This window comes from Onychomys torridus, chromosome 15 (genome assembly GCF_903995425.1).
Source record: "Onychomys torridus chromosome 15, mOncTor1.1, whole genome shotgun sequence".
NCBI classification, from domain to species: domain Eukaryota; kingdom Metazoa; phylum Chordata; class Mammalia; order Rodentia; family Cricetidae; genus Onychomys; species Onychomys torridus.
This window is the reverse complement of record NC_050457.1, coordinates 31285453-31311547: the sequence shown is the minus strand read 5'-3', so window position 1 is coordinate 31311547 and position 26095 is coordinate 31285453. Positions and strand designations below refer to the sequence as shown.

The following is a 26095-nucleotide window of genomic DNA, read 5'->3' as shown; positions in this document are numbered from 1 at the left end:
TCCACGGAGCTGAGGTGAGAACATCCTTTATTCCCCAAACATTTCTTTTCTTCGTCAGGTCCTGAACCTTGAACCCCCTTCGGACTGTATGCTTCTGCTCTCTTGTGATGCCCCGGCATACATTATGCTGGGGACATCACACCAGTCATGGAACCTGCCCAGGAGTCAGGAGACAGCCTGTAGGGGCAAGGTAAGTGCGCTGGTTTGTTTTGTAGCTATGTTGTGTGGCTTTGTGAAATGTTAAACATATGCATTTATGCCCTTTGGGATATAAAGTGGCATTTAATCATTATATCCCAAGAAGCATAATAGTTTTAATTGTGCAAAACCGCACAATATAGTTAAAAAATACAACCAAAAGCACAACCCTTATGCATATTTTTTAAGGCTGACTGCATCTTCCTGAAAGGTTCCATGGCTGGTGTCGCATCTCTTGCATAGTGTTTGTGAGAGCTGTTGATCCCATCAGGGGCAGCCCAACACAGCACCTCAGAAGTGGGGAGCAGTGAGTTTTCACATGGTTAGGTTTTTTTTAAAGCCGAGTGCCTCTTTTGAGTATATTTGGCGTGGAGACTAGACTTGACAATTCATTTTGCAGGATGCCTTTAACTTAGCTTTTAATGGCTGCAATATGTTTGGTTTGGTAAAAACAAGTGAGTGACTGGAGGCTCTTTAGGCTCATGGCCTTCTAGCATTTAGGATGTGAGAATATTCATTCACCCTTCACCCTTCTGCTTAGGGGGTGCAGGACAGTGTGTGTGGGTGTGTTCATGAACATCTGGCCACAGAATGGTATGACTGATTTATTCACATATGAATAATAGCTGACACTGCTTTCTGAATTGTGGAAAAAACAGATTCATCGAACAGGCCACATCGGACAGTGTTCACAAGAGCCATCGAGGCATGTGATCTCCACTGGCAAGACAGCCACTTGCAGCACATTATCAGCAGTGACCTGTACACCAACTACTGTTACCATGACGACACTGAAAACTCCCTCTTTGACTCCCGAGGGTGGCCCCTCTGGCATGGTAAGTGGCCAAACCGGAAAGACATTTCCATGACTTACTTCTTTGTTTAGTTTCTATAGCATTATTGGAGTGGGAGGTAGAGAATTGAGGCATTCAGTGGGAGATGGATGAATGCTTGGCAAAGGGGGCTGAAATTTTCATTCAGATCCGAGTTCAGAAATGGTTTCCCATATCTTCTTATATGTTATTTGGGGAGAATCATCTTATCATATTAGCCTGCTTTTATGGATGTGTCGGACAGTGGCAACTTTACCCGCTTTGGGTTTCTGTTGCAGAACACGTTCCTACAGCCTGTGCAAGAGTGGACGCGCTGCGTTCCCATGGGTACCCCAGAGAAGCACTGAGATTAGCAATAGCTATTGTGAACACATTACGACGACAACAACAGAGACAGTTGGAGATGTTCCGGACTCAAAAAAAAGGTGATTGTGGAGGAGGCTGTCTCTATTGGAGTGGGATTCTTGGCGAGGATGTAACTTGGTCTTATGTTCTGCTAGAAGAGATAGATTTTTAAAAGCACAGCCATAGAAATGGCTTTACTCACCACTCTTAAAAAGTCTTGATAATGCACTCATGTGATACATAGACATTCATGCAGCCAAAACACCCATACATATGAGGTAGAAACAAAGGAAAAGATTAAATTTGAGAAAATCTGTAAAGATAAAATTTAAATCATTTTGGTTGGATATTGAAAGAAATAAATCTTTAAGGATAATTCTTTAAGGAGATTCTTACTTTTGGAATAGTTGGTGATATGTCTGGATCATCTCATGGAAGCCAAATACCTTCTTTTGTGCATAAGTGTTTAGTTCTAACACTGAGAACTCTACAGTGGCTGCCCATCCTTGAATCCCAGCAGTAGATTGCAGGTGGACACTCCTTAGTCCATGACTATTTTTCGGTGCTGAGATCACTCTTCGGCATAGGTCTCTGCAGAGGGTCTGTCTCTGAGAGCCACTAAGAGCAAACCAACTAATTTTCAGAAAGTCTTAAGGTCTGGCATTCTGTAACTTTATAGCAATGATTGTTTGTGTTTGAGGACTTATTTACTAAAAGTGAACTCCCAGTTTTGTTTTTTCAAGTTCTATGCTTGAATGATGTTTGATGAGCTGTCAACTGACAGGACACATTTAACTTGTCTTTATCTCCATTTACAAATCTTCTAAGTGTGAATAAGCACGGTAATAGTAATGGCAAAGACTGTTAACTGGGTTCTTAGCTTGCTGACCAGATATGGGATGGATCTGCTTTTACTGATTGAGTACTCTTTGTTCCTTCTGTAGGCAAACATTTCTTGGGGTGACTTGGTTTTGCCCCCCACCTTTTTTAAATTAAGAACAGTTCTAGTTACTGTTGGCTTTTGTTCTTAGTTGTGTTTTTAATCCTTTGATACTCAGATTACCCACCTTGAGTACAAATAAATAACTAAAGGTTTCTGGAATGGGTTGGAAATTGGAGCAAGTGCTGGCTGTAACTTGTAATTCCCTCTATGTTGGAAGTATTAGGAGTGTGGACTGGCGCTGCCAGTCACAGTGGAAATAATTCCAGGGTTAGAGTTTGAACCATAGAAAGGGAAGTGTAGATGGGACTTGAATGTTAATAGTCTCAATATGCAATGGCTTTGCTCATTCTCCCAAAATGCATTGCTGGGCCCTGTAGAAAGCTTTTCTGAAATCTACTTCTGCTAAACACACAGATCATCTTTGGCCCAGGGCATTTGCTTCTGAATAGTGTAAAGGATAGCTTTCAGGCTAAGTGGATGGATAGTACTCCATTTAATGTAGAGAACTGGCTCATGATGTTTGTTTGATTTTTTTTTTAATTTTTTATTTTTTTAGAAACCATGTAAATTTTTCTGAGGAATGTTAGGTTTTTAATTCTGTTTTGTAAAAATGTTCTACTTAAGGAACACAAAGTGTAAAACTGTTGAAGTAACTGCAGTTCACATTGGACTAGACTTGTGATTGTCTTGGAGTCAGTTATGCTATAGCCAAGCCTGGGCTATCTCAGATAGATTTATCTGTCATCCTCCAAGTGATGACACTTGTTCCAGGCAGTTCTTGAGTATTGCTAGGACTGTGTATCTGCATCTGTCCCTGTCCCTGATTTGCTGTTACTGTTTGTCCTAATATTAAAGACTGAGCTTTCTATCTGCTTTCAAGGCCAAGGTGTGCATTACAGTTCGTTGTAAATGGACCAAGGTTAGGAAATGTGCTGTCTGGTGTCTTTAGTACCCACTGGCATGATTTGTTAACTGAATCTGAAAGAAAATGTGTTTGTTAAATGGCTCTTACCTGCCCATAGATTTGTCTGTCTACACACAGTTTTGTCAGTCAGTCAGAGTTTCTTGTTGCAAAGATCACTGTTGTGTGTCTCTCCTCATACTTGCTCTGCATGTGAAAGCCAGTGGCAGAGATCAAGGAAACCGTGACCTCTCTGAGGATGCTAGGTCCCGACTTGAACAAGTTTTTGTGTGCGGTTCTTAGGTGCTAAGAGTTAATAATGTAAAATCAGAAGGCCTCTGAAGAAATGGTAAATTTATGGGATGACTCTTTGGCTGGTTGTGTCAGACATTTGCAAGGTTTTTCCTCGGAACTCGAATGTGGAAGAGCTAACATTCTGTGGAGAAAATGAACAAATAACATTTTGTCAAAGTCTACATCTACCTTGTGCCGTAGTTTTCCCTTGGCCAAAGTCCACCCAATGCCTCTCACAGAAAGGAGAGCTGCTGTGAAGTAATGGGAGTGATTAAACAATGCTTATGTTGGGGTTTGAGTCAAACCCAGGAGGTCACTGCTCTCGTTCTTCGTTGAGATGACTCAGTGCGTGCCGGTGCACTGACAATGTGAAAACACAGCTGTAGACCCAACCCATGAGTCCAGGCTTCCTTAGCATCTCTAATGACACTCTCAGGGGAGCAAAGATGGTGGGATGCTTAGCTTCTTAGGAAAAAACTCAGGATTCCCTGTCTCTCTACAATATGACAGCACTGTGAATATTAGCACATGATGTTGGACACTTGAGTTCAACAGATGTAGGGAGCCATTCCTGGACCTAAGTACCATTTATATTGATTGGTAGATGAACCTTTACAACTCAAAACAGCTCACAAGGTAGAGGTTATAGTACCATTCCACTGATTTTTTTTTTTCTTAACTAAAGGGGCTTTCTATCTGAATTATTAATTTTTCAGAATGCTGCTGTTAAACCGGTCTGTAGTACCTTTACTTCTCTCCCTTCATCTCCCTTCTCCTCATGTCTCAATTCCTTTTTTAAACAGAACTACCCCATAAAAGCATAACCTCAATAACCAATCTGGAAGGCTGGGTTGGACACCCCCTAGATCCCGTGGGCACTCTCTTCAGTAGCCTCATGGAAGCTTGCCACACTGAGGATGAAGGCTTCTCTGGGCTCTCAGATTTTACAGGTAAAGCCATTGACCCTTGTTGGCTCTTGTCTTTTTCTAAACCCAGAATTTGGATGCTCGTCTGTGTTTTTCTTTACAGTGTCCTTTGGGGTTTCGCCTGCATGTATGTCTGTGTGAGTGTGTCAGATCCCCTGGAACTAGAGTTTCAGAAAGTTGTGAGCTGCCCTGTGGATGCTGGCAGTTGAACCCAGGTCCTCTGGAAGAGCAACCAGTGTTTTTAACTGCTTAACCATCTCTCTATCCCTTACAGTATATTTTATAAAACCACGTAGTTTTAATAGTATCTATGGGTTGTGAGAGCTAGAAAGTGGGCACTCATGCCTTGGGTGATCTTCCCCCAAGAAGAAAATCTTCAGAATCAGTGAATTAAATCTTCAGTCTGGCAGTGTTTGTCAGTGACCCAAAAAAAAAAATACCCTGTTCTGGCACATGATTCTACCCTAACAATTTAGTAGCATTTATGACTTGTCCAACCTTGATTATGATATAAACTAAGTAAGTAAGTAAGTAAGTAAGTAAGGCTGTGCCCATAACATTCAGGACTAGAATATTTAGTTGCTTTTCAAATTTGTCTTTGCATGAAAAGTGTCTTAAATAGTCTAATTTAAAAGGGAACTATTAAATATCTTTCACATTTGTTTGGCAGCGTACGTTCCTTAAGAGTGATGTTTGGAGGTTTCTCTTTGATCTCTTGGGAATTGAAAATCATCCCTTCAAAGGTTACCTAAGGCAGGATGAGCAAGAGTGAAGATTAGTCGTTTGTTCTAGGACGAGATGAAACATGGTTGACTACCTTGTCCATCTCAGGTTTGCCCTTGAGAGTTAGTTGCCTTCCTGAGTCGGGAGTGACCCAGGTTCTGTTGGGAGGGTGGCAGATGTCAGTCCAGATTCACGTTTCCCTGGGAGTTGGATGACTGAAGTTAAAATCTCAAATTGAGGCTACTGGACAGAGAAAACATGGTTCTCTGTCATTGACTGACCTTGAATAACAAAAGGACCCTGAAACTGAATTATATACCCTGTATTCTTTACTTATTTTGCTGGAAATTTTAGTATTATAGTAAAAGCATGAAAACATTTTTTCATGTCAATCTTTAAAATGTACAGATATAGTCATGTAATTTTTTTAAGTTTTTATTATTAGCATATATTGGTTATGAAATATAATGAGTCTTATAACTGGTAGCATGTAATTTCACTTTTGTTTAATTAAAATATTTGTTTTTACTCTTTAAGATTCTTAGTACCATATTTTCTTACACCTATAGTTTTCTTTGGTATCTCATTTTAATGACAAAAAAGATTGCTAATCCCACAAAACATACATATTTTATCATCCATAGTAACTGTTTAAAATACGTTAGCTGGATAGTGGTAACACGCACCTTTAATCCCAGCACTTGAGGCAGAGACAGGCAGATCTCTGTGAGTTCGAGGCCAGCCTGGTCTACAGAGAGAATTCCAGGGCTACACAGAGAAATCCTTGTCTCTAAAAACAGGGGTGCAGGAGTGTGGCCTAGAAAGCTATGCATTTTAATGTACAAATTGGATGTTCTGGCTTTCTCAAAATTAAGTCAGTTCATTCACTAGTACTGATGGGAACATATAATTTGTATCAGATATAACTTAAGTCCATTTTTATGGCATTTTATAGAAAATGTGGGCCAGTGCAAGTCCCTGGAATACCATCACCTGCCTGCACACAAGTTCTTAGAAGAAGGGGAGTCCTATGTAACACTGGCTGTGGAAGTAGCCCTGGTAGGACTTGGGCAGCAGCGGATCATGCCTGATGGGCTGTACACACAAGAGAAGGTTTGCCGGAATGAAGAGCAGCTCATTTCGAAGCTTCAGGAAATTGAACTGGATGACACACTGGTGAAAGTTTTTCGCAAGCAAGCCGTCTTCCTCCTAGAAGGTACCATGATGCAGGGGCCTGGTCTATGTACTAATGTTTGTTCTCTTCAGAGCACCGTGTGGATGCACTGAGTGTGGTGGGCGTCCTGTTAGAGATCATTACACGGCATTAGAACCAGGCTCAACTAAGAAGCCTGTCAACCGACTTAAGAGCCAGATGTTTATTTAGGTTTTTTTCATTTGATTTAGCTTGTCATACAGGATAGCTGGTTTGAAATCAGCCCATTTAATGTCACTTTCTTGGTAAAAGACTATTTATTCATGCTCTGTGGTTTATGCAATATTGCTATTTAGTGACATATTATTGGTACCCATGTTCCTATTTGCTTGATCATGTAAATAAAAAAACTGGTTGGCATTCCTGTAGATTCATTAGCTGTTACACACATCTGGCCTCTTGGCCAGCAGAGGACTGAAGACTAGGGGTTTTTCTGCTGCTCTCTGATAACGTCACAGGATTCATAGGCATAGGGTCACCAAGGAAAAGGCTTTGTAGACTATCTGAAGCAAAGGTGAGTCCCCTTGATTTTATAAGGTCTGGGTAATTTAAAGTTCCTAAGCTTACATTTTAGCTGACACTATTGATAATGTTTTCTCAGAAAGGTAAGTGTAATGAGTATAACTTAGTACATACAAAATTAATTGACTTATTGGTAGAAATTGCTTCTCTGTGAGATGTGTGCTGTGATGATGGGATTTTTCTGTGATTGCCAGGTACAGTGTGCTGACATTTTATATCATAGACAGCTACGCACTTTAGAGAAAATACTATTTAAAACCTTGTAATTTGTCCAAAGCTAAAGTTCTATTTGAGAGAAAATAGTTTTTCGAGCATATTATAACTTATACATTTTAAAAGGGAAAATGTTCTTAAACTAAGCCTTAATATGGTTCTTCATTTTGGGGGGGAAATTCCAATTTTAAATTTTGAAGTACTTTTCTGTAATTTGTCATTCTTACTATAATTTATTTATTAATATATAAAGATTGTAACACAAATTGCTAAATGGTCTTAATAAGAAACCCAGAGCCACATATTGGGGTAAAAGCTGAAAGATGAGAGAGGCAGAGAGCAAGCCCTTAGTTCTTACCCCTACAAAATCTTCCGCAGAAATCACTTCCTCTCTCCGCCCAGCTCTATCACTTCCTGTCTGTCTGTACAGACCTCCAGACCTCTATGGTTAACTTGTGGCTAGCTTCTCCTTCTGATTTTCAGGCAAGCTTTATTTGTTAGAACACAAACAAAATATCACCACAAAAGAGAAAAGGCCTGTCCTGGCTATTTTCAAGACTAATCCTGATTATTTAACTACTTTTTAATATAAGAACTCTGTCTAAATGGGGGAGTGGGTGAGGCTTTGACTTACCATTGCCTCCTCCCCTTTTAGAGCCCAAGAGAGAGTAGCTTGTATAGGACTGGAGCAGTCGTAGGAAGGCTGGGCCATTTCTGTACATACCGAAGATAACAAACTCCAGTAGTGAGTTGACTCCATGAGCTCATGGAGTCCTCCATGCATTTGTACTCTTCAGGAGGGTCAGGAATTTCTTTGCAGACTGGACACCTGAGAAGAGGGAGCAGTGACTGTATTGTTGATGAGTGCGACTCTGGTCCTGACCACGGCACTGGTGGCTCAGTCACACATTAGAGAAGTACCTTTAGGGAAACTTCATGCCAGATGTTAGGGTTTGGTTATTTATAGTACACTTGAATTCAGGGATTATAGCCATTATTAATTGAAAAGTAACTCTGTAATACCTAACTTAGTGTTCTACTTGTTGAATATGTATTCTGGCTTTCTCCGAATAATAAAAAAGGTAACTTAGTGGTTTAAAGGGAACCTCTAGAAGGCAGTGGAGGAAGAGTGAAGAAAATGGGTAGTCTGCAATATAGATGGCTATAATTTGTCCTGAAGTATAATAGGAGGTTTCAGTCACCTGCTGTTGTATCGACATGGGATAGACAGGTGATGTAGGCAGTCGGTTTTTATTTCTAACAGTGTTTTAGGAATTCACAGAGACTGGAATCCAAGACCAAAGTGTTGACCAGTTCTGCTTCTCAAGAGGGCTGAGTTTCTGCGCAAAGACGTCTGTCTGCCCTCACTTGACAGAGACAGAACAAGCTATTTGGCCTACTTTTTTTTTTTTTTTTTTTTTTCCCTCCCTTTTTAAAAAATGAGTTCTTTGGGAATTTTGTTTGTTTGGTTTTGGATTTTCGAGACAGGGTTTCTCTGTGTAGTTTTGGTGCCTGTCCTGGATCTCGCTATGTCAACCAGGCTGGCCTCAATCCCACAGAGATTGCCTGGCTCTACCTCCCGAGTGCTGGGATTAAAGGCGTGTGCCACCACCGCCCCACTCCTTGGGAATTTTGAGTCCTCTTGACTCCTCCTCCTCCAACCATTCCCAGGTCCCTGCCCCCCTTCCCTGCATACCCAACTTTGTGTCTAGTTTGTGCTGCTCCTGTATACTCTGGGATGCGTGGCCTTCCATGGAGCAGGGCAGTCCACCAGGGGCCGTAACCTAAAGAAACTGGCTGGCTCTCTCCCAGCAGCTGTCAGTTGTCAGTAGCTTCTTAGCTAGGGCTGGGACTGTATGCTACTCCTCTCTCTGTGCTGGTGTTGTGTCTGACTAGAGCCCACTGAGTTCTTGCCATGCTGTTACCGCTGCTGTGAGTCAGGACAAGTGCATTGCTATGTCCAGAAAGCTCGTCCTCTGGGGTCATCACTGCCCTGGCTCTAGTCCTTCTGCCCCTCTTCCACAGTGGTCCCTAACCCTAGGGAGGAAGGGCTGTGATATAATGTCCCATTTAGGGCTGATCATTTCAGTCCGCTTCTCATCCTCTGCATTTTGAACAGTTGTGGGTCTCTGTTAATTGCCATCTACTTCAAAAAGAAGCTTCTGTGACGGGGGCTGAAAGATACACTTCATCTATGACTGTACTGAGTCATTAGGAGTCAATGAGTGTTAGGCCGCTTTGGCAGAGTAATAGTAGTAGGTTCTCCCCTGAGGTCTGTGGCTTGTTTAGGCACAGGTTCTCAGACCCAGGCTTGGGTTTTAGCTTGTGGAGTGGGCCTTAAATCCAGTCAGAGAGTGGTTGCGTACTCCCATGATGTTTGTACCACTATTGCCCCAGTGAGTGGGCATATTCTGCCAGGCCAGTCATTATTGTAGCTCACTGAGTTCATAGCTGGGCAAATGGGCATTAATCCTGTTAGTTCAATGCCCTGCTTCGAGGATCTCATTAGATGTAATTACTTCCAAAAGAGTCTGTGTCTCCAAATATGTTCACATTGGGGTAGGAATTTTACTATATGAGTTTGGAGATTCATACACATCTAGTTCATCACAGTAACTTCAGTAATGTAACTTTGCTTTTTGAACAAAGGGTACACATATAACAATATCTACTTTTCACAAATACTGTATTACTAAACATTTTGAAATGTCTTGCAAAGATTAGTAGATTTGGCAAAATTAGAAATGTGTCATAGATTATGTTTGTTAAGGTTAAAATGAGTTGTGTTTGATTTTCAAAATATTTAAATAGTAAGTAACTTAAAAATACTAACCTGAGAATTGAATTATAAAATGACTTCTGGATCACTCTAGAATGTATCTTGCTCCTGCCCAAAACCAAGCCTGGTAAACTTGTCTCACCATGTTTTCTGATCTGCATTTCTTGCACTTTGGACTCTTTCCCAGACTAGTTTTTCTCATGGAAAACAAATGTTTTTTGTCCCCTGAGCAGCAGTGTCATGGCTCATAATTCTAGAAACCATGAGACAAATGTTACCCAAAGGTGACGTGAAACTAATTTATTAAACACTTTACAGGAACTAAACCTCAGAACACCTCAGTGCTGAGGGTTAGAACTAACCACTGTGGTTTCCTTTCAGAGCTGAAGTCTGTACTTCCTCTGAGAGAAGCATTTGGGGAGCACACAGGGGACCAGTGCTGCCACCGCACCTGTCAGAATTCACTAAGAAATGAGTTTTGACAGCTTAAATGTGATTTTGCTTTCAAAATTGGCCTGCTGGAGCCAGAAGAGTACAGTTCCATTATTTTAATGTTTCCCTTTTGCTTATAGTGAATACCAAATGGGTAACTTCTTATTAATCACTTTGTGGAATTACTGTTTCTGCTTATTAGAAGCAGTAGTGTACTGAGTCTGTGCTGAGGGCCCAGTATCCTCCCATATGTAAGACTGAGCTCTTTTCTGGACCTGGCATGTCTATGGCTCTAAACTGTGTGGGTCAAGACACAGGTCCCTTAGCTAAGCAGCCTTCTGTGCATTTCTGTATCTGGATCCTCTGTTAACATGTACCAAGAAAGAACTTTCTTAAGTTCTGCAAGGATTTGTGTTTCAGAGGGCCTCGTTATCATTGGTCTTTGTGCTGTGTGTGGCCTCTGCCTTAGTTCTGTGGTTCCTATTTTAGCAATGGGACACTTGGGGAACTGTGCATGATGTGAAGCCTATATTGGGTACTGTGCCCTTAAGAGCCTTTTGACTAAGAATTTCTTTCTTTCTACTGTTACTTAGTTCAAATTCTTAACTTGATGAGGTATAAATTTACATAAGGAATTTGAAATACAGTTTAAATTAGGTATAAGTTTGCATAAAGAATTTGAAATACAGTTAATAAGAAGTGTTAGCTTGTTCTTTTGGAATGTAAACTGTGTGTGTTTTCTTCCACAGCTGGACCATACAGTGGTTTAGGTGAAATCATCCATCGGGAGAGTGTTCCAATGCACACATTTGCCAAGTATCTCTTCACCTCCCTCCTACCTCACGATGCTGAGCTGGCATACAAAATTGCACTGAGAGCAATGCGGTATGTACCCAGAGCCCGGGCACGGAGAGACGGGCTGCAGTCCCCATGGGAGCCGGGAGCCATCAGCTGACCTCGTGGTCAGTCGTTTCTTTGCGGTCACAGAGAAGCTAGAGAGAGGACTTATTTGCTTCCTGAAGGGTTGTGAGGCAATCTGTTTGTTGTGTTTTGATTTTGCTTTACAGTAAGGGGGGCTGCTCATTTTCTTAATGCTGTTAGACTATGGCCATCATAACCTTTTCTCTTGATGGTAGAATTTGGGAATCGAATACAACTTCAGACTTTGACACTTGTGAGTCCACATTGAGGCACAGGAAGGCCCCTGCACCAGCAGGACACATCAGTGCACAGCTGGAGGCCAGATGGGATGTGTCTGGTGGTAAAGGAATCCTTGCTAGGCATCTCTCAGGATCTGGCCACTTCAGCTCCACGGCTTCCATCTCCTCCTCAGGATTTTTGGTCATGGCAATGACAATGGTCTCTGCCAACTCACTGGCTTATTCTCACTTCCCTTTGAAAAATTAATTCACCAATTAATTGCTTTTATCATGAATTTGCTCAAGGTTTATACTTTTTGACGTGCTCTTAAGAGCCTATTTTGAAATCTTGTGTATAGCCTGTTTTAACTTGAAGAGCCTGAAGGGGCGGGGGTAGCGGGGGGGGGGACATCTGCTATTTGGAAAGCTTTAGTCTTTTCCCTTTTGCGTTTTTAAATAGATAAATCACTTTTAAGTTTTTAATGGAAAGTTCAGATTATATATTCTAATACTAGACTAAAGACAAGCACTGTTTAGATCTAAAAGCTTGAGTAGGTTTGATCCCATAAGAAGAAACTTCATCCTTGTCTGTAATCGATATAAGATTGACACATGAATCCTTCCTAAGAATTACCAGCATCTTCAAAGTTACTCTTACATCTTCTGTCTTATACTTGTGTAAGTACCAGGTGCTAATCAATTGTGCCATTATATTTGTGCAGGGTGAGGGTCGTGTGTGTGTGTGTGTGTGTGTGTGTGTGTGTGTGTGTGTGTGTACACACCTGTGTCACTGTTTCAGGGTTGACATGTAATTTCACATGCATTTCTAGACCTCTGGAGACATCAGGCATTTATTAGAGGAACATTCTAATACTTGGTTGATCTTTAACTTGACAAAATCTAAGTCAGTAACTAGGATGAGCAACAATTTCTTCCATAAATTGTTTAATACCACTTGCTTTATATTTTAGAGCATACTTTCATAAGTGGGTTTAAAGTCCCATTTTTAGAAAGTAGAATAGAAGTCTTCTGGGGACAGAGGCACCTGTATACTTACTCTGATCCTAAGAATTCCACTCTTGTTTAAGGGGAAGAATGTTAATGTTATGATACCGCCAGGTACTGTGGCTACTACCACCATAAAGGGTGAAATAGCGTCACATTTCTGTGTGGTTTGGGCTTATGTGACAGAATCTACTGCCCTGATGAGTGCCGGGAACGTGAGCAAGGGGGTGGTGGCAGGGCCCAGGGGACTGCCTTCTCCTCCACCCTCTCCTGCTTGCTCCTTATATCTTGCCCAGAGGCCTTCTGTGGATGGGGCGTGGGGAAGGCACCAGGGCACTTCACAAGAGATGTGGCTTTCATGCTTGCTTCTTAGTCCTGAGAGAGAGGGGCCAAAGAAGGGCAGCTTCCCCCTCCCTTTCTCGCCTTCCCAGGACTGTTGACGACTTTCCTCTGTAGCAGCAGCTCTGGCAGGATTCTTGCCAGGGCTTTCCTGAATTCTGTAAAACACTGAATTAGCAAATCTGCCAGAGTTCTTACTCTCTCATCCTCTGTCTTACCACATTCTGCAATGCTAACATCTCTTTGACTCAGTAAAAACAGAGCGAGTGATCCATTTGGCCTGTCCGAATAGGCCTGGGGCCTGCATCATTCTCCAACTGGCAATCTCCAGCTCTGATCTCATAGTCACTAATGCCAGTGGGCTAATGAAGCCAGTGTGTTGGTGATTCTTACGGCATTATTCCAGTTATCGGAGAAATCACTAATGTGGTTTGTTTTCAAAAATTGTTTATTGTCACCATAGATTGGAGTCAGAAGTTATAAATTCACTTTCAGTTCTGTTCAGCCTCTGGCTGGTAGAACATAGGCTGACTTCAGATTCCTAAAGTCATAGGAACTAATTCTGTTAGAAATTATGAATGTATAGAAAGGAGGTCATTTTGTTTTTCTTCCTTTTTGTGTTTTAACAAGTTAAGATTTTTATCTAGTGCCCTCTGTTGTAATCTCAGTCTTAAGTATCCATTTTTACTCCTTTTTTGTTTGTTTTTTGTTTTTCAAGTCAGGATTTCTCTGTGTAGCCCTGGCTGTCCTGGAACTCTCTTTGTAGACCAGGCTGGCCTTGAACTCACAGAGCTGTACCTGCCTCTGCCCCTCTGAGTGCTGGGATTAAAGGCATGCGCCGCCACTGCCTGGTTTGTTTTGTTGTTGTGTTTGTTTGTTTGTAATGAAAAGATGTTTCATATTTCTTGTGGGTCTGAATTTCCCTGAATGTGTCACAGTTTTCTTAGTGGTGCTAAGGGATGAAAGGAAATCATTAGGTTTGAGCAGGGAGCCATCAGCAAGGTGAGCTGTACAGTTCCCCTGAATTCAGGCCTGGACCAGCATCCATCTCTCTGTCTACCCAGGACTCTGGCTTCTGGCTGGTCATCGTGGCCAGGGTCATGGACACATAACACTGAATGACCCTTCCTCTCCCTCGCACTACAGGTTACTAGTATTGGAATCTACTGCTCCGACAGGAGACCTCACCCGCCCCCACCACATTGCATCAGTTGTCCCCAACCGATACCCTCGGTGGTTCACCTTAAGCCACATTGAATCCCAGCAGTGTGAGCTGGCGTCCACCATGCTAACTGCGGCCAAAGGTAGTGTGATGTCTGAACACCTCATTGTTTCATTGGTTTGCACTGTCTTGTCTTTACCCAGAAAACCTTCCTTTTAATTGTTTTTAAATCCAATTCTCCACAGTGGGATTACTGTCAAGTAAGTCCCAAAGAATCTTTCTAGAAAGAATGACTTCCACCTTTACTCTGGAGGCAAATGGGTGCCACTCATTTGAGCCTGGCTTTGTTTTTACCTGTGTCATGTTACGTACCATGCAACACCATCCCCCAACCAAAACCATTAAGTCATTGAGCTTTAGGAATAGAACAAAAGATTTGGCTGGTTTCGTTGTCCTTAAAGTCTTCAATACATAAGCAGAAGCTAGGAGAACTTCTGCTCCGAGTCCCTCCCACCCCCATGCTGGTTGATTCTGGTTTATATCTGCTTTTAGTCACTGAGGGTGTGTCTCAGCCCATATTTATGTGATGCTGAGATTATTTATGGACTGTGCAGTGACTGTGAGACACTTAGTCATAACATCTGTAGCAGCTGTGAGCACCCCAGGTGAATGAGCATGTGCCTTTTGTTTTATGTCCTTTGTCCTCTGTGTGTCTGTGTGTGGACGTGTGGCCGTTCTCCGTTGATTTTGCTCCACCTTACATTTGACTCAGTTTGATTTGCTTTTCCCTCGTTCATTGCAGGCGACGTCCGGAGGCTGGAAACAGTATTAGAATCCATCCAGAAAAACATTCACTCCTCATCACACATCTTTAAGCTTGCCCAGGATGCATTTAAAATAGCAACTCTCATGGACAGTTTGCCAGACATCACCCTTTTGAAAGTGTCTCTGGAGCTGGGCCTGCAGGTACTGGTCCTTGTTGGGGCACAAAGACCACTGCTAACAGCCCTCGAAGGGTTGTGTTCATTTTCAGTTTTTAGTGACTCCCTAGAGCCCAAGTGTGACGGACTTTTAGACAGCACTGTCTTTCAGAGCTCTGCTCGCTTCCAGCTCAGCCAGATTTTAGTCTGGGCTATGGCATCCGCACAGTTAGAATCCTTACTTGTGTCCTCAACTTTCAAAACATTTTTTCCTGAATTACAGCCTTAACATTCCTGGTTCTCTTGTGAATGAATGGAGAACTACTGCTGATCGGAGAGCGGAGTAAAGGTAGCACGTGCAGTGAAGCTTCAGGTGTAAGGGCTGGCTTTTCAGAGGCAGTCTGCGTTCTTACTGATGTTTGCATCGGCCAGTTCTGTCTCCTTTTCCTAACACTGAGGAGAGTAGGTAAAGGCGGGACAGTCAGCCTGGTTCCAGTTTCAGAGTGCAGCAGCAGGCAGTGGCAGGGACACGTGGAGCCCGTCACACAGGTGACTTTTGCTTCCGTACAGTTCCTGCGCAGGTTACGGTACCAACCGGAACCACAGGCTGCTTCTGCTTCCTTCCTGAGACCTGTGCTAACAATTGTGTTCTCTCTCATTAAAAAGTGGTTACACCCTCCCTAAAGCATGGGAATTAGAAGGCCCTGATTAGGCTATTGATTTGTTTTCTAAGTTATCGATTCTTCCTTTCAGTGATGTATTAGTAATGTTTAATGCAGTGGGAAATGCAGGCACCACTGTGACATGAGGTACTGCATGAGCACAGACAAAGGTTGCTTTTAAGTGTGGTGTAGAGTTTATTTTCTTTTTTCTTTTCTTTTTTTTCTTTTTTCTTTTTTTTTTTGGAGCTGAGGATCAAACCCAGGGCCTTGCGCTTGCTAGGCAAGTGCTCTACCACTGAGCTAAATCCCCAACCCGAGTTGAGTTTATTTTCTTAAACATACATTCTTGTTATTTGACTTACTTTTGTTACTTTCAGAGTGCGATGCAGTAAGAAACATTAATGTGGTTTCTCTGTGTTTGGAATTCTGGGTAAATGGCAGATCAGTTACTGCTCATCCCTTACCCCATTCTTTCAGAACCTAAGAAGAATCCCGCAGGCCCTTTCTAAGGCCTTACAGTGTTAGGATACTAGATATTTTTATAAACGTGAAGAGGTGCATGAGGTGATCTTGGCAATTCTTAATAGAATGTAGGAGGGAGCAGAAATCAGCAGTGATGTCAAAGATGGTTTCTTTCCATAGATCTCGGGTTACCATCATGGTCAGAGATTGAAGGAATAGCCAGAGTTACTGTTCTAGAGTACATCGTACCCACACATGTCTTTTTGTTCCCCCCATGAGAAACCTTGGATATCAAGTCCTAGAAGCAGAGGGTCCAGACTCTGTTGAATTTTTTAACCCCGTCCTTTGACTCAGAAAGAAAAGGCATTGAATGACATTCCCAGGATGTCACATCTGGCTAGTATCAGAAGTGCTGGCTGGGGCTTCCAAACAGACATGCAGATCTTTAATATAAATGCTCTCTGGTCCCCTGGGAGGATAGTCTGCCTAGTATTTTAAACTGTGGGGTAAATCGGATTTTTTTCCCCCATCCACATAAAATTATCTTCAGAACATTTTGTCACCCCACTTTTACAGGTTATGCGGATGACACTGTCCACCCTCAATTGGCGCCGGCGAGAAATGGTGCGGTGGCTAGTGACATGTGCTACTGAAGTTGGTAGGTAACTTTTGGAGGAGAAGCCTGGTGGGTGGGTGCTCTCAGTAGGATTTCATCTCATGTTCGGAGCGACCTTTGGTGGGTGCCTTGACTTCCCCAAGGTCCTGCCCCCCTCCAGCACCCACCAGGGGTTCCCTTCTCTGCTCCAGACCCCATCCTTTACTTACACACTGCTTCTAAACTATCACAGTGGGCCGGCAGCTCCAGCCTCTTGCTGTAAATGGAGGGAAGCAGTGAACAAGCACATTTTGCTCAGTTCTGATGGCCATCGTACTCCGCTGAGGTTTTTCTTCATCTGAGAAGCAGGGAGAGGATGATCACTTTGTGTGATTTGGGTGAACTTTGAAGTGCAGGAGAAATTGTAGCTGGCCATAAGAGAATACTCTGGCTGTCCATCAGCTGTGATTTATAGGGCTCTTGAAGCCTATGGTTTCCCCTTTGCAGGATTTACAAAACTGCTGTGTCCCAGAAAGAACACAGCACAAGCAGTGGTGGCTGTTGAAACTGTCTTCCTGTTTGCATCACAAAAGGAAGCACACCTCTTGCTGGGAAGACACTGCCCTGAGTGTCTAGATACTGATAGCAGATACTGTAAAATATTCTATTATTTTACTCATGTGTAACATAAATCATGAATTTGATCTCACATAAAACTTACTTTTGAATTATTACAGTGCTCTGTTGCTGAGACAGTGTAAAGGTGATAGGGCTTTTAGAAGTGCCCAAACCTCTGCCTCTGTGACAAGGTAGACATCTGCTTTGAGTATGTGGGTCTGTGTACAAAGAGTTAAAGACTGTACAGGCCGTTTTCAGTGCCTGTGTCATCTGCTGGTCCACTTGTACTCACTCTCTTTCTCTTGATTGTGGGTGATATTTTCTTGATTGTGGATCTTAAGGTTTTGTGCTGTATGGTGAAGGTTACCTATTTTCTTTCCCTCCAGTTCTGTAGTGTGTAACTGACAAGAGGCCCCAGTGAGCGAGTCCTCATTAGTAAAAACCAGTGTCTGAAATGGCAAGCAGTGCCGTGCAAATACCAGCCGCCGAGAGGATTGTGTCTTTATTACCGGAAGTTCACGTTCCTTTCAGGCACTCCAGAATAACAACGCATGTAACCTTACTCTCAAAGGCTTCTCCCAGGCACATCACCTTCAGGGTTTCTGGTCTAGTTCCTGTTCTGTGCTGGTTAGCAATGTGAGCATCGGTTCTAAAAGTGCCAACAGAGCCTGTGTCCAGCCTTCCTGTTTGGTAATGGGGCTTGCTTGTTTCTTGCAGGTGTTTATGCCCTGGACAGCATCATGCAGAGCTGGTTTACCCTCTTTACTCCCACCGAGGCCACGAGTATTGTTGCGACCACTGTAATGTCCAACAGCACCATAGTCCGCCTCCACTTGGACTGCCACCAGCAGGAAAAGCTGGCCAGCAGTGCCCGGACGCTGGCATTGCAGTGCGCCATGAAGGACCCGCAGAACTGCGCCCTCTCTGCACTGACCCTCTGTGAAAAGGATCACATAGCTTTTGAGACGGCGTACCAAATTGTCCTCGATGCTGCTGCCACCGGCATGAGCTACACGCAGCTCTTTACAATCGCGCGGTACATGGAGCACCGGGGGTACCCCATGAGGGCCTACAAGCTGGCTACACTGGCCATGACCCATCTCAACCTGAGCTACAATCAGGACACACACCCTGCCATTAATGACGTCCTGTGGGCCTGTGCGCTTAGTCACTCCCTTGGTAAAAATGAGCTTGCAGCGATAATACCTCTGGTGGTCAAGAGTGTCAAGTGTGCAACAGTACTGTCAGACATTTTGCGCAGGTGCACTCTGACCACTCCTGGCATGGTGGGACTTCACGGAAGGAGGAACTCTGGTAAGCTCATGTCACTGGACAAAGCCCCTTTGAGGCAACTCCTGGATGCCACGATTGGGGCCTATATCAACACAACGCACTCACGACTCACACACATCAGTCCTCGGCACTATAGTGAGTTCATAGAGTTCCTCAGCAAGGCCCGAGAGACCTTCCTCATGGCACACGATGGACACATTCAGTTTACACAGTTTATTGACAACCTGAAACAAATCTACAAAGGCAAAAAGAAACTGATGATGTTGGTTCGGGAGAGGTTTGGTTGATAGAACTTGTATGAATGGGTGGGGGGTGGGGTGGGGGGATGGTTTGTTTTTACTTGAGCCTGCCTTTGTACCCTTTTTAACTTAAAGAACAGAGCCACACCGGTATTATATGTGTATAGTTATATTGCGTTTGCAGACTAAAATTGTCATGTTGTGAAAGTTTGTGTGTGTGTTTAAGTTTTTCCCTTTTCTTTCCTTTCGTTTTTAATTCTTTTTTTACTGGTTTGTGTGAGAGAGGTTGAGAAGGTTTGGTTTACACTGAGTATATGTTGTCAAGTGGCAGAGGTCCACACAGCTCTCCTGTTTTCTGTATACGTTCACAGCCTCAAAAAAAAGAAAAAAAAAAAAAAAAAAAAAAAAGAATTGAAATGGCTTTAAAAACCAAACAGAACACCTCCATCCTGTGATAAGTACCTCGAATGGATTCAGCTTTACTCCTTTGTAATTCACCTTCACATTTTCAGCATAGTTAACAAACCAACAAAACGAAATACTATAGTGGAAAGGCTGACCCACGTGGCTTTGCAGTGCTGTTCGTCCAGAAGCATGGCACACGATGCTTGTGCATGTGGAGACTTAGCGACTGTCAACATACATTCTCAGGGATTTATCCAAAAAATTAAAAAAAAAAGAATGAGAGCATTTATTGTACTGTATATATATTATAGTATATGTCTGAATATTGAAAATATAACATTAACTAATTTATAAAAAATATTCTATGTAATGCAAAATACTTGAAGCTGCAGTAGCTTGGTTTTAAACAAAAACAAAAAATGGAGAGAAAACCTATCAGAAGGACTAAAAGTACGCCTCGCTCCGGGGTTGGCTCAGGCAGTGAACTTTGTGCTGGGCATCTGCAGAGCCACCTTCGGACTGCGCAGTTGGACTGAGCTCTATTGGGAAGATTCCATACCTATATATATCTATACAGCTTCTGTATACATATATATATGTAGACACACAGACACCAACAACCACTACACCACACATGCTTGTAACAGGCACTCGAATAAAGAGGGACAATACACAGCCAGAGCAGCAAGCCTTAGCATTAAGAATATACAGTATGCCAGAACTGGGGTGCGTGCCTCCTAGCCTAGGAAACTTAAAATATCCTTTTGACACAAAAACGCAAAATGTTTTCCAAAACAATTGACATGATCCATTACGCCTTTGCAGTGAGCTAATAAGCTAACGTCTGTGCACAGATAACATTATATATAGTATATATCTATTCTGCATAGGTATTTTGACTTTGTGCAGGACAGAAAGTTGTGTAGGTATGACTGTTCTACTTTTCAGTTCTCTCTCTTCTTTTTAATATATTTTATTTTCTCTAGAATTACTCAAACAAAAGCAGCCTTCTATCTTGCCTTGTCTTAATGCTTTAAAATAACCAAACTGGAGATGTAACTACCAAACTGTTGATTATATTAAAATACCAACCTTGGTTACAGTGTAGTGTCTTTCCTTTAGCTGATGGTCCTGTAACCTTGTGCTTCTTAAAGCAACCTTATGTTTTGGTGCAAAAGTTGTCCCGTGTCTCTTGTTCCCTTCACTAGAGGACATGCTAGAGGTATGTTTGTAGGTATTTTTGTTTAGAAAAACTATTTCATGCGCTCCATTTTATTTATTATAATAGATAAAAAGAAAAAAAAAAAGGTTGTACTTCGTCACTCATGTAAACATGCTCATGAAGTTGAAAGTAATTAAGATTTGATACACTGATATCAATTTATTTATGTAACTAAATCACTGTTTTATAAACTTGTTAATGATCAACAATTTTTGTTTTGATTAAAATTAGTTTTTTGAAAGTTGATTCTGCCTCCTTTATGGTGTCTCTTGTTCCACTTGAGTTGGGTGATGATCAGCCTGATGTTGCTGCATCTTGAGTGTTTAATAACAATTATATTCATCCACTCAATACTTATGTACTGTATTCCAGGCACTTTCCTAGACCCTAGGGATTGATACAATGATGAACAAAACTAGAGCCCAGAGCTTGCTGTCTGCTTGGTATAGAAGATGGATATAAATCAAATGACCTCAAAGATAAAAATGAGACAATAGCTGAATTCTTTTCAGTCTGTACAGTTCATCATCTCTCTCTGACTAATTTAGGATGATAAATACTTTGTATGTTTAATAAATGCTAAGGATGTAAGGCTTTCAAGTATATGTGCTTATAAAGGAAATTCCATTATAAGGGGTAAATTCTATACATTCAGTATAGATACCTGTACTACACTATCTCTATCAAAGATCTGTGTACAGAAAGGTAAAAATGTAGTGTGTATATGTGTACACTTCAAAATACCACAAAACGCACTGCTAAGTGTATAGTTTAGTACAATATGTTAACATAATTGTACAGCAGATCACCAGAAATTTCTCAGTTTGCAGAGTGGAACAACAACTTCCCCCAGTGCCTGGTTGATACCTGTCTACTCTTCTATTGTTACGAATTAGTTACTTTGGATGAGGGCTTCCTCTAAGTGAATCCGTTCAGTAATCTGTCTGCTTGCAACTGGCCTGTTTCTCTTAGCATAGGTCCTCCAGGTTCATCCATGGTGAAGCACGTGCCCGAGTTCCCTGCTTTTTAAGACTGCACTTCATCCCATCATGTAGACTTACTACATTGTTTACTCGTTCATCAGTGGACATTTGGACAGCTTCTTCTTGGCTGGTGTTAACGATGCTGCTTTTAATTGGGGAGATAGTTCTTAGAAAGGTTCTCAGTTTTGTGGATATGGATACATACCCAGATATAGAACTGACAAAATAGGGGTTTTTTTTTTTAATGGTTTTTATTGTGAAGTTCTCCAGTTTTCAGAATGTTCCCTTTTAAAATATTTTTAGTTTCTTAACATCTGATCTTCAATGTAGATGACAGATGTTAAGAAGTTAAGCCAGTAGGTAGAAGTGAAAATCTATCAGCAACATTGAAAGTCCAATTATTGCCTAGTAGAAAAAAAAACTCTGATGTGGAACATAATTGCCTCCCTTTTTTGTGGGGGTAAGCTTATTCATAGTTTTGGTAATAGTTAATATTGCTAAGGACAAATACAAATTTAAGTACTGGAACATTCCACAGTGAAGTAGACTGCCGAAAGGGAACTGGCACCAAAGGAAGAAGATACATGCCTTCTAGTTGCGAAGAAGTGACCCTATCTCGTATGTAGGTGATGGAGAGCAGTGATGCTATACCTCTAACCCCTTATGTGGGTGGTGGAGAGCAGTGATACTGTACCTCTAACCCCTTATGTGGGCTGTACCTCTACCCCTTATGTGGGTGGTGGAGAGCAGTGATGCTGTACCTCTAACCCCTTGTGTGGGTGATGGAGAGCAGCGATGCTGTACCTCTAGCCCCTTGTGTGGGTGATGGAGAGCAGCGATGCTGTACCTCTAGCCCCTTGTGTGGGTGATGGAGAGCAGCGATGCTGTACCTCTAGCCCCTTGTGTGGGTGATGGAGAGCAGCGATGCTGTACCTCTAACCCCTTATGTGGGTGGTGGAGAGCAGTGATGCTGTACCTCTAACCCCTTGTGTGGGTGATGGAGAGCAGCGATGCTGTACCTCTAACCCCTTATGTGGGTGGTGGAGAGCAGTGATGCTGTACCTCTAACCCCTTGTGTGGGTGATGGAGAGCAGCGATGCTGTACTCTAGCCCCTTGTGTGGGTGATGGAGAGCAGCGATGCTGTACCTCTAGCCCCTTGTGTGGGTGATGGAGAGCAGCGATGCTGTACCTCTAGCCCCTTGTGTGGGTGATGGAGAGCAGCGATGCTGTACCTCTAACCCCTTATGTGGGTGGTGGAGAGCAGTGATGCTGTACCTCTAACCCCTTGTGTGGGTGATGGAGAACAGCGATGCTGTACCTCTAGCCCCTTGTGTGGGTGATAGAGAACAGTGATGCTGTACCTCTAGCCCCTTGTGTGGGTGATGGAGAGCAGCGATGCTGTACCTCTAGCCCCTTGTGTGGGTGATGGAGAGCAGCAATGCTGTACCTCTAGCCCCTTGTGTGGGTGATGGAGAGAGGCGATGCTGTACCTCTAGCCCCTTGTGTGGGTGATGGAGAGAGGCGATGCTGTACCTCTAGCCCCTCGGTTCCTTGGTATAGACAGTTCAGGAGACAAGCTGATTTTTGTGCCCATCTCCGCATCTCTAATGGTCTGGTGCTAGAAAACATCTGAGACTTGAAATCTGAGCGGCAGAAAGGAGAACCAGAAGTAACGATTTTAGATCATCCAGAGACAAAAAAGTTGACTCCTAATTGGAGCCTTTATTTGGTATCTTATTTGAGGATAAGAGCTATAGTTTGGGGGTGATAAATGTTTCATGACCTTCAAATATTAGTTGACAACTGAATAAAAATAAGTCACTAATCAGAGTGCTATAATAGTACAATAAGATAACGGAGAATTGAAATTTCTTACATTGCTGAAGAACTTAAAGGGAAATAAATGGTCAGAAGATGGAAAAATCATTTAACCAACCGGATATGTTTTAGTAAAAGACGTGAACCAAGTAAAAATATTCACCAATATGTACAAATTTAGTCTAGTTCAGCGGGGAAACATGTCTTGAGAAAGTTCTGAAGGGTTCGTTCAGTGAACTTCCTACAGCATGATAGCGATGCTTGGGATACAGAATGAACACAAAGCACCTGTAGAGTGTGGATGCTACGCAGAGGGAGATGCGTAAGCAGTTCAGTGGTGGCAAATGTCAGGAAGGAGGAAGGTTTAATTTTAGGTAGACCAGGAAGACCTGGTGTGAGACATGAGCAGATTTCTGGGGGAAATGAGGGAGTTGGCATGCAGATGTCAGAGCTATGATAATCTGATGTGATGCAAGTGTGGGAGGTGCCAGAATGCCAGCAAAAGGACTGATGGAGCAAATCAGGGTGGGTGATCGTGAGGCAAACCGGTCAAGAGCACAAGTGATGGAGACATGCTTGTTGCCAGAGGGATTTCCAAGTCATGCCAAAGAGATTTTATCCTTGAAGATTCCAAAGTGAAGAGGTCATGATCTCTGGTGAGGATCCTGAGAAGCCTTTACTGGCTTCTGTGTGGTCAAGAGCACAAGAAAGAAGCAGGGAGAGGAATTAAGCAGCTGTTATAGATGAACCATTTGAGTTTGGACTTACCAGGCTCAGTGGAGATGGTGACCAGTGGTTGTAGACAGTTGAGCCGTGTCCTGGTTTTAGATGCCGTGTGTTAGAAAAACACCAGAAATGACTCCCAAGTTTCAATCTTGAGCTGCTAGAAGATGTTCCATGAATGGAAATGGAGAAGATGCTAGGGAACAAGTTTCTCGGGAGAGCAAGAGTTCAGTGCCACACACTTTAAATCTGATGTCTGTAAGACCCACGTGCAGCTGTTAGCTCAGGAGAAAGCTCAGGGCTGGAAAGCATGTGAGAGTCATGTGTTTAAGTGTTTTATATAGTAATGGGCCAAGAAGTGAGTGAAGATAATTTGATCCAAAATAAAATCCTAAAAAACATTATTTGCCTATTTGAATTATGGGGTAATTATGACATTACCCCACCCCCACTGGATCTCATGGTCTTGACCTCTACATGGCAGTTCCCTTCTTGCTCTGGGGCCTCTGAACTTGTCTTTGTTGTTCACAGTTGACTTTAGTCTCTTCAAATGTTTTTTTTTCCATATGTGGAAAACATGCTTCTGACCATCACATCTGGGGAGTTCTTTAGAAAAAGGCAAGGAGGCTGGGTCATAGCAGGTAGAGGGGTGCTAGTTGTTAGGCTTTCTAGGAATCGTACCTCCTGTCTGCAACTGCGAAACCTTGTGTATCTTGTGTGTCTACAGCAACTGGAGCCTTAGGAACATCTGTGTCAGCAATAGTTTCATTTTCTTGTGCGGCCATTTGGCATGGATTCATAATTTCTACATTTTGAAGAATATTGGTCCCTTAAAATCCAACCAAAGAAGCTATAGGCCCTATTCCTCTGTACTCTCCCCGAGCACCTCCTTTCCCTCCTACTTTTTATTGTGAATTTTCAAACATACCGCAAAGTTGAAATAGTATCAAAATGAAAGCTGCAGTTTTCCTGATGGTCCCTGTGACCCATATCCATAACTCAGGCCTGGGCTGCAGGCTCTGTCTGTGGAGAAGGCTCTGCTGAGAGCCATGACTGGGTCCAAAGCGTGAAAGGAGAAAACTTCTCAGAGCCAGACTGGAGACACCTTCCTATTGGAGGTAGGAAGACTATGAAGAATGAAGAAAAAAATTATAATAATAAAATAAATTGCCCATGGGTCAGGTGGTGGTGGCTCACGTCTTTAATCTCAGCACTCAGGAGGCAGGGGGAGTTGGATCTCGTGAGTTTGAGGCCAGCCTGATCTACTCATCAGTGAGTTCCAGGACAGCCAGGACTACACAGAGAAACCCTGTCTTTGGAAGAAAAAAAAAACCACCATAACTAAATAAATTGCCCTATATAGATGTGTATTAACATTCAGTGAAGAGTAAAAAGGAAACTGGGCTCCACTGACACCTCCTACCTTGAAGAATGGAGACCTTCCAACACAGGCCTGTTTGAAGGAATTTGCTTTTCTTCCATGTAAGGCTTTTCAACGGCCCGCTGCCTTGTAAATATGTTCCTTTGGGAAATATGCAATGTCCAGCAGATGAAATGTCCTCTAGAACAGTTGGATCATTGCTTCTGCTTTAGAATAAACAATGCACTGTCTGTGTCCACAGACACCAAAGGGATGTTCAGGGTTGGTATAGTATGTTCGGGTCCTATCATAGAGTTCGGTTATCACTGTCATGGCAGGCATAACGGCAGTGGCAGGTCTCTCATGCTTACCATACACAGACACTTGATGCATTTTACACTGGTGAATGCATTTGTTCAGTCTTCTGCTGTTGCTACCCCAAGTGTACCCACGAAGAAACAAGATCACAGGTTATCCAAAGTCACACAGTACCAGACAGCAAACAGCTACCAGCCCTGGCTATTGTCTCCAAAGCCACACTCCTAAGTGGCTCATGCTCTGTTGCTTCTCATGGAATTACATTTATTGATCATGCACTGTGTCTTAGCACAGTAGAGCCCAAAGAAATATACTACACACTTCCAACCCTCAAGAGAACTTGCTAAGATGAACTTAAAAATAGGTGAGCAAGATGACAGGGAGAAGCTAGCCTGAGTTTTCAAATTTTCACTCAGTGGAGCTATGTGACATTACTTTTTACTTTCCAAGCTGTGCCCCCGCCCCTTTTCTCCTTGCCTCTCCTCTGTGTGGTGTGTGTGTGAATGTGT

The 26095-nt window shown here is 42.6% G+C and overlaps 1 protein-coding gene across 1 annotated transcript in view; it reads left to right on the top strand.

The window, feature by feature from the left end:
* The window catches only part of Zswim6 (zinc finger SWIM-type containing 6), a 179804-nt gene extending 159175 nt beyond the window's left edge, over window positions 1-20629 (top strand). Inside the window, exons 6-14 of the mRNA XM_036207028.1 lie at window positions 858-1034; window positions 1310-1456; window positions 4318-4464; window positions 6119-6379; window positions 11072-11207; window positions 13952-14109; window positions 14770-14933; window positions 16588-16669; window positions 17942-20629. Of these exons, the coding sequence (XP_036062921.1) occupies window positions 858-1034; window positions 1310-1456; window positions 4318-4464; window positions 6119-6379; window positions 11072-11207; window positions 13952-14109; window positions 14770-14933; window positions 16588-16669; window positions 17942-18804 (2135 nt within the window). The 3' untranslated portion in view covers window positions 18805-20629. The remainder of the gene's footprint in view (window positions 1-857; window positions 1035-1309; window positions 1457-4317; window positions 4465-6118; window positions 6380-11071; window positions 11208-13951; window positions 14110-14769; window positions 14934-16587; window positions 16670-17941) is intronic.
* Window positions 20630-26095: the final 5466 nt, after the last annotated feature.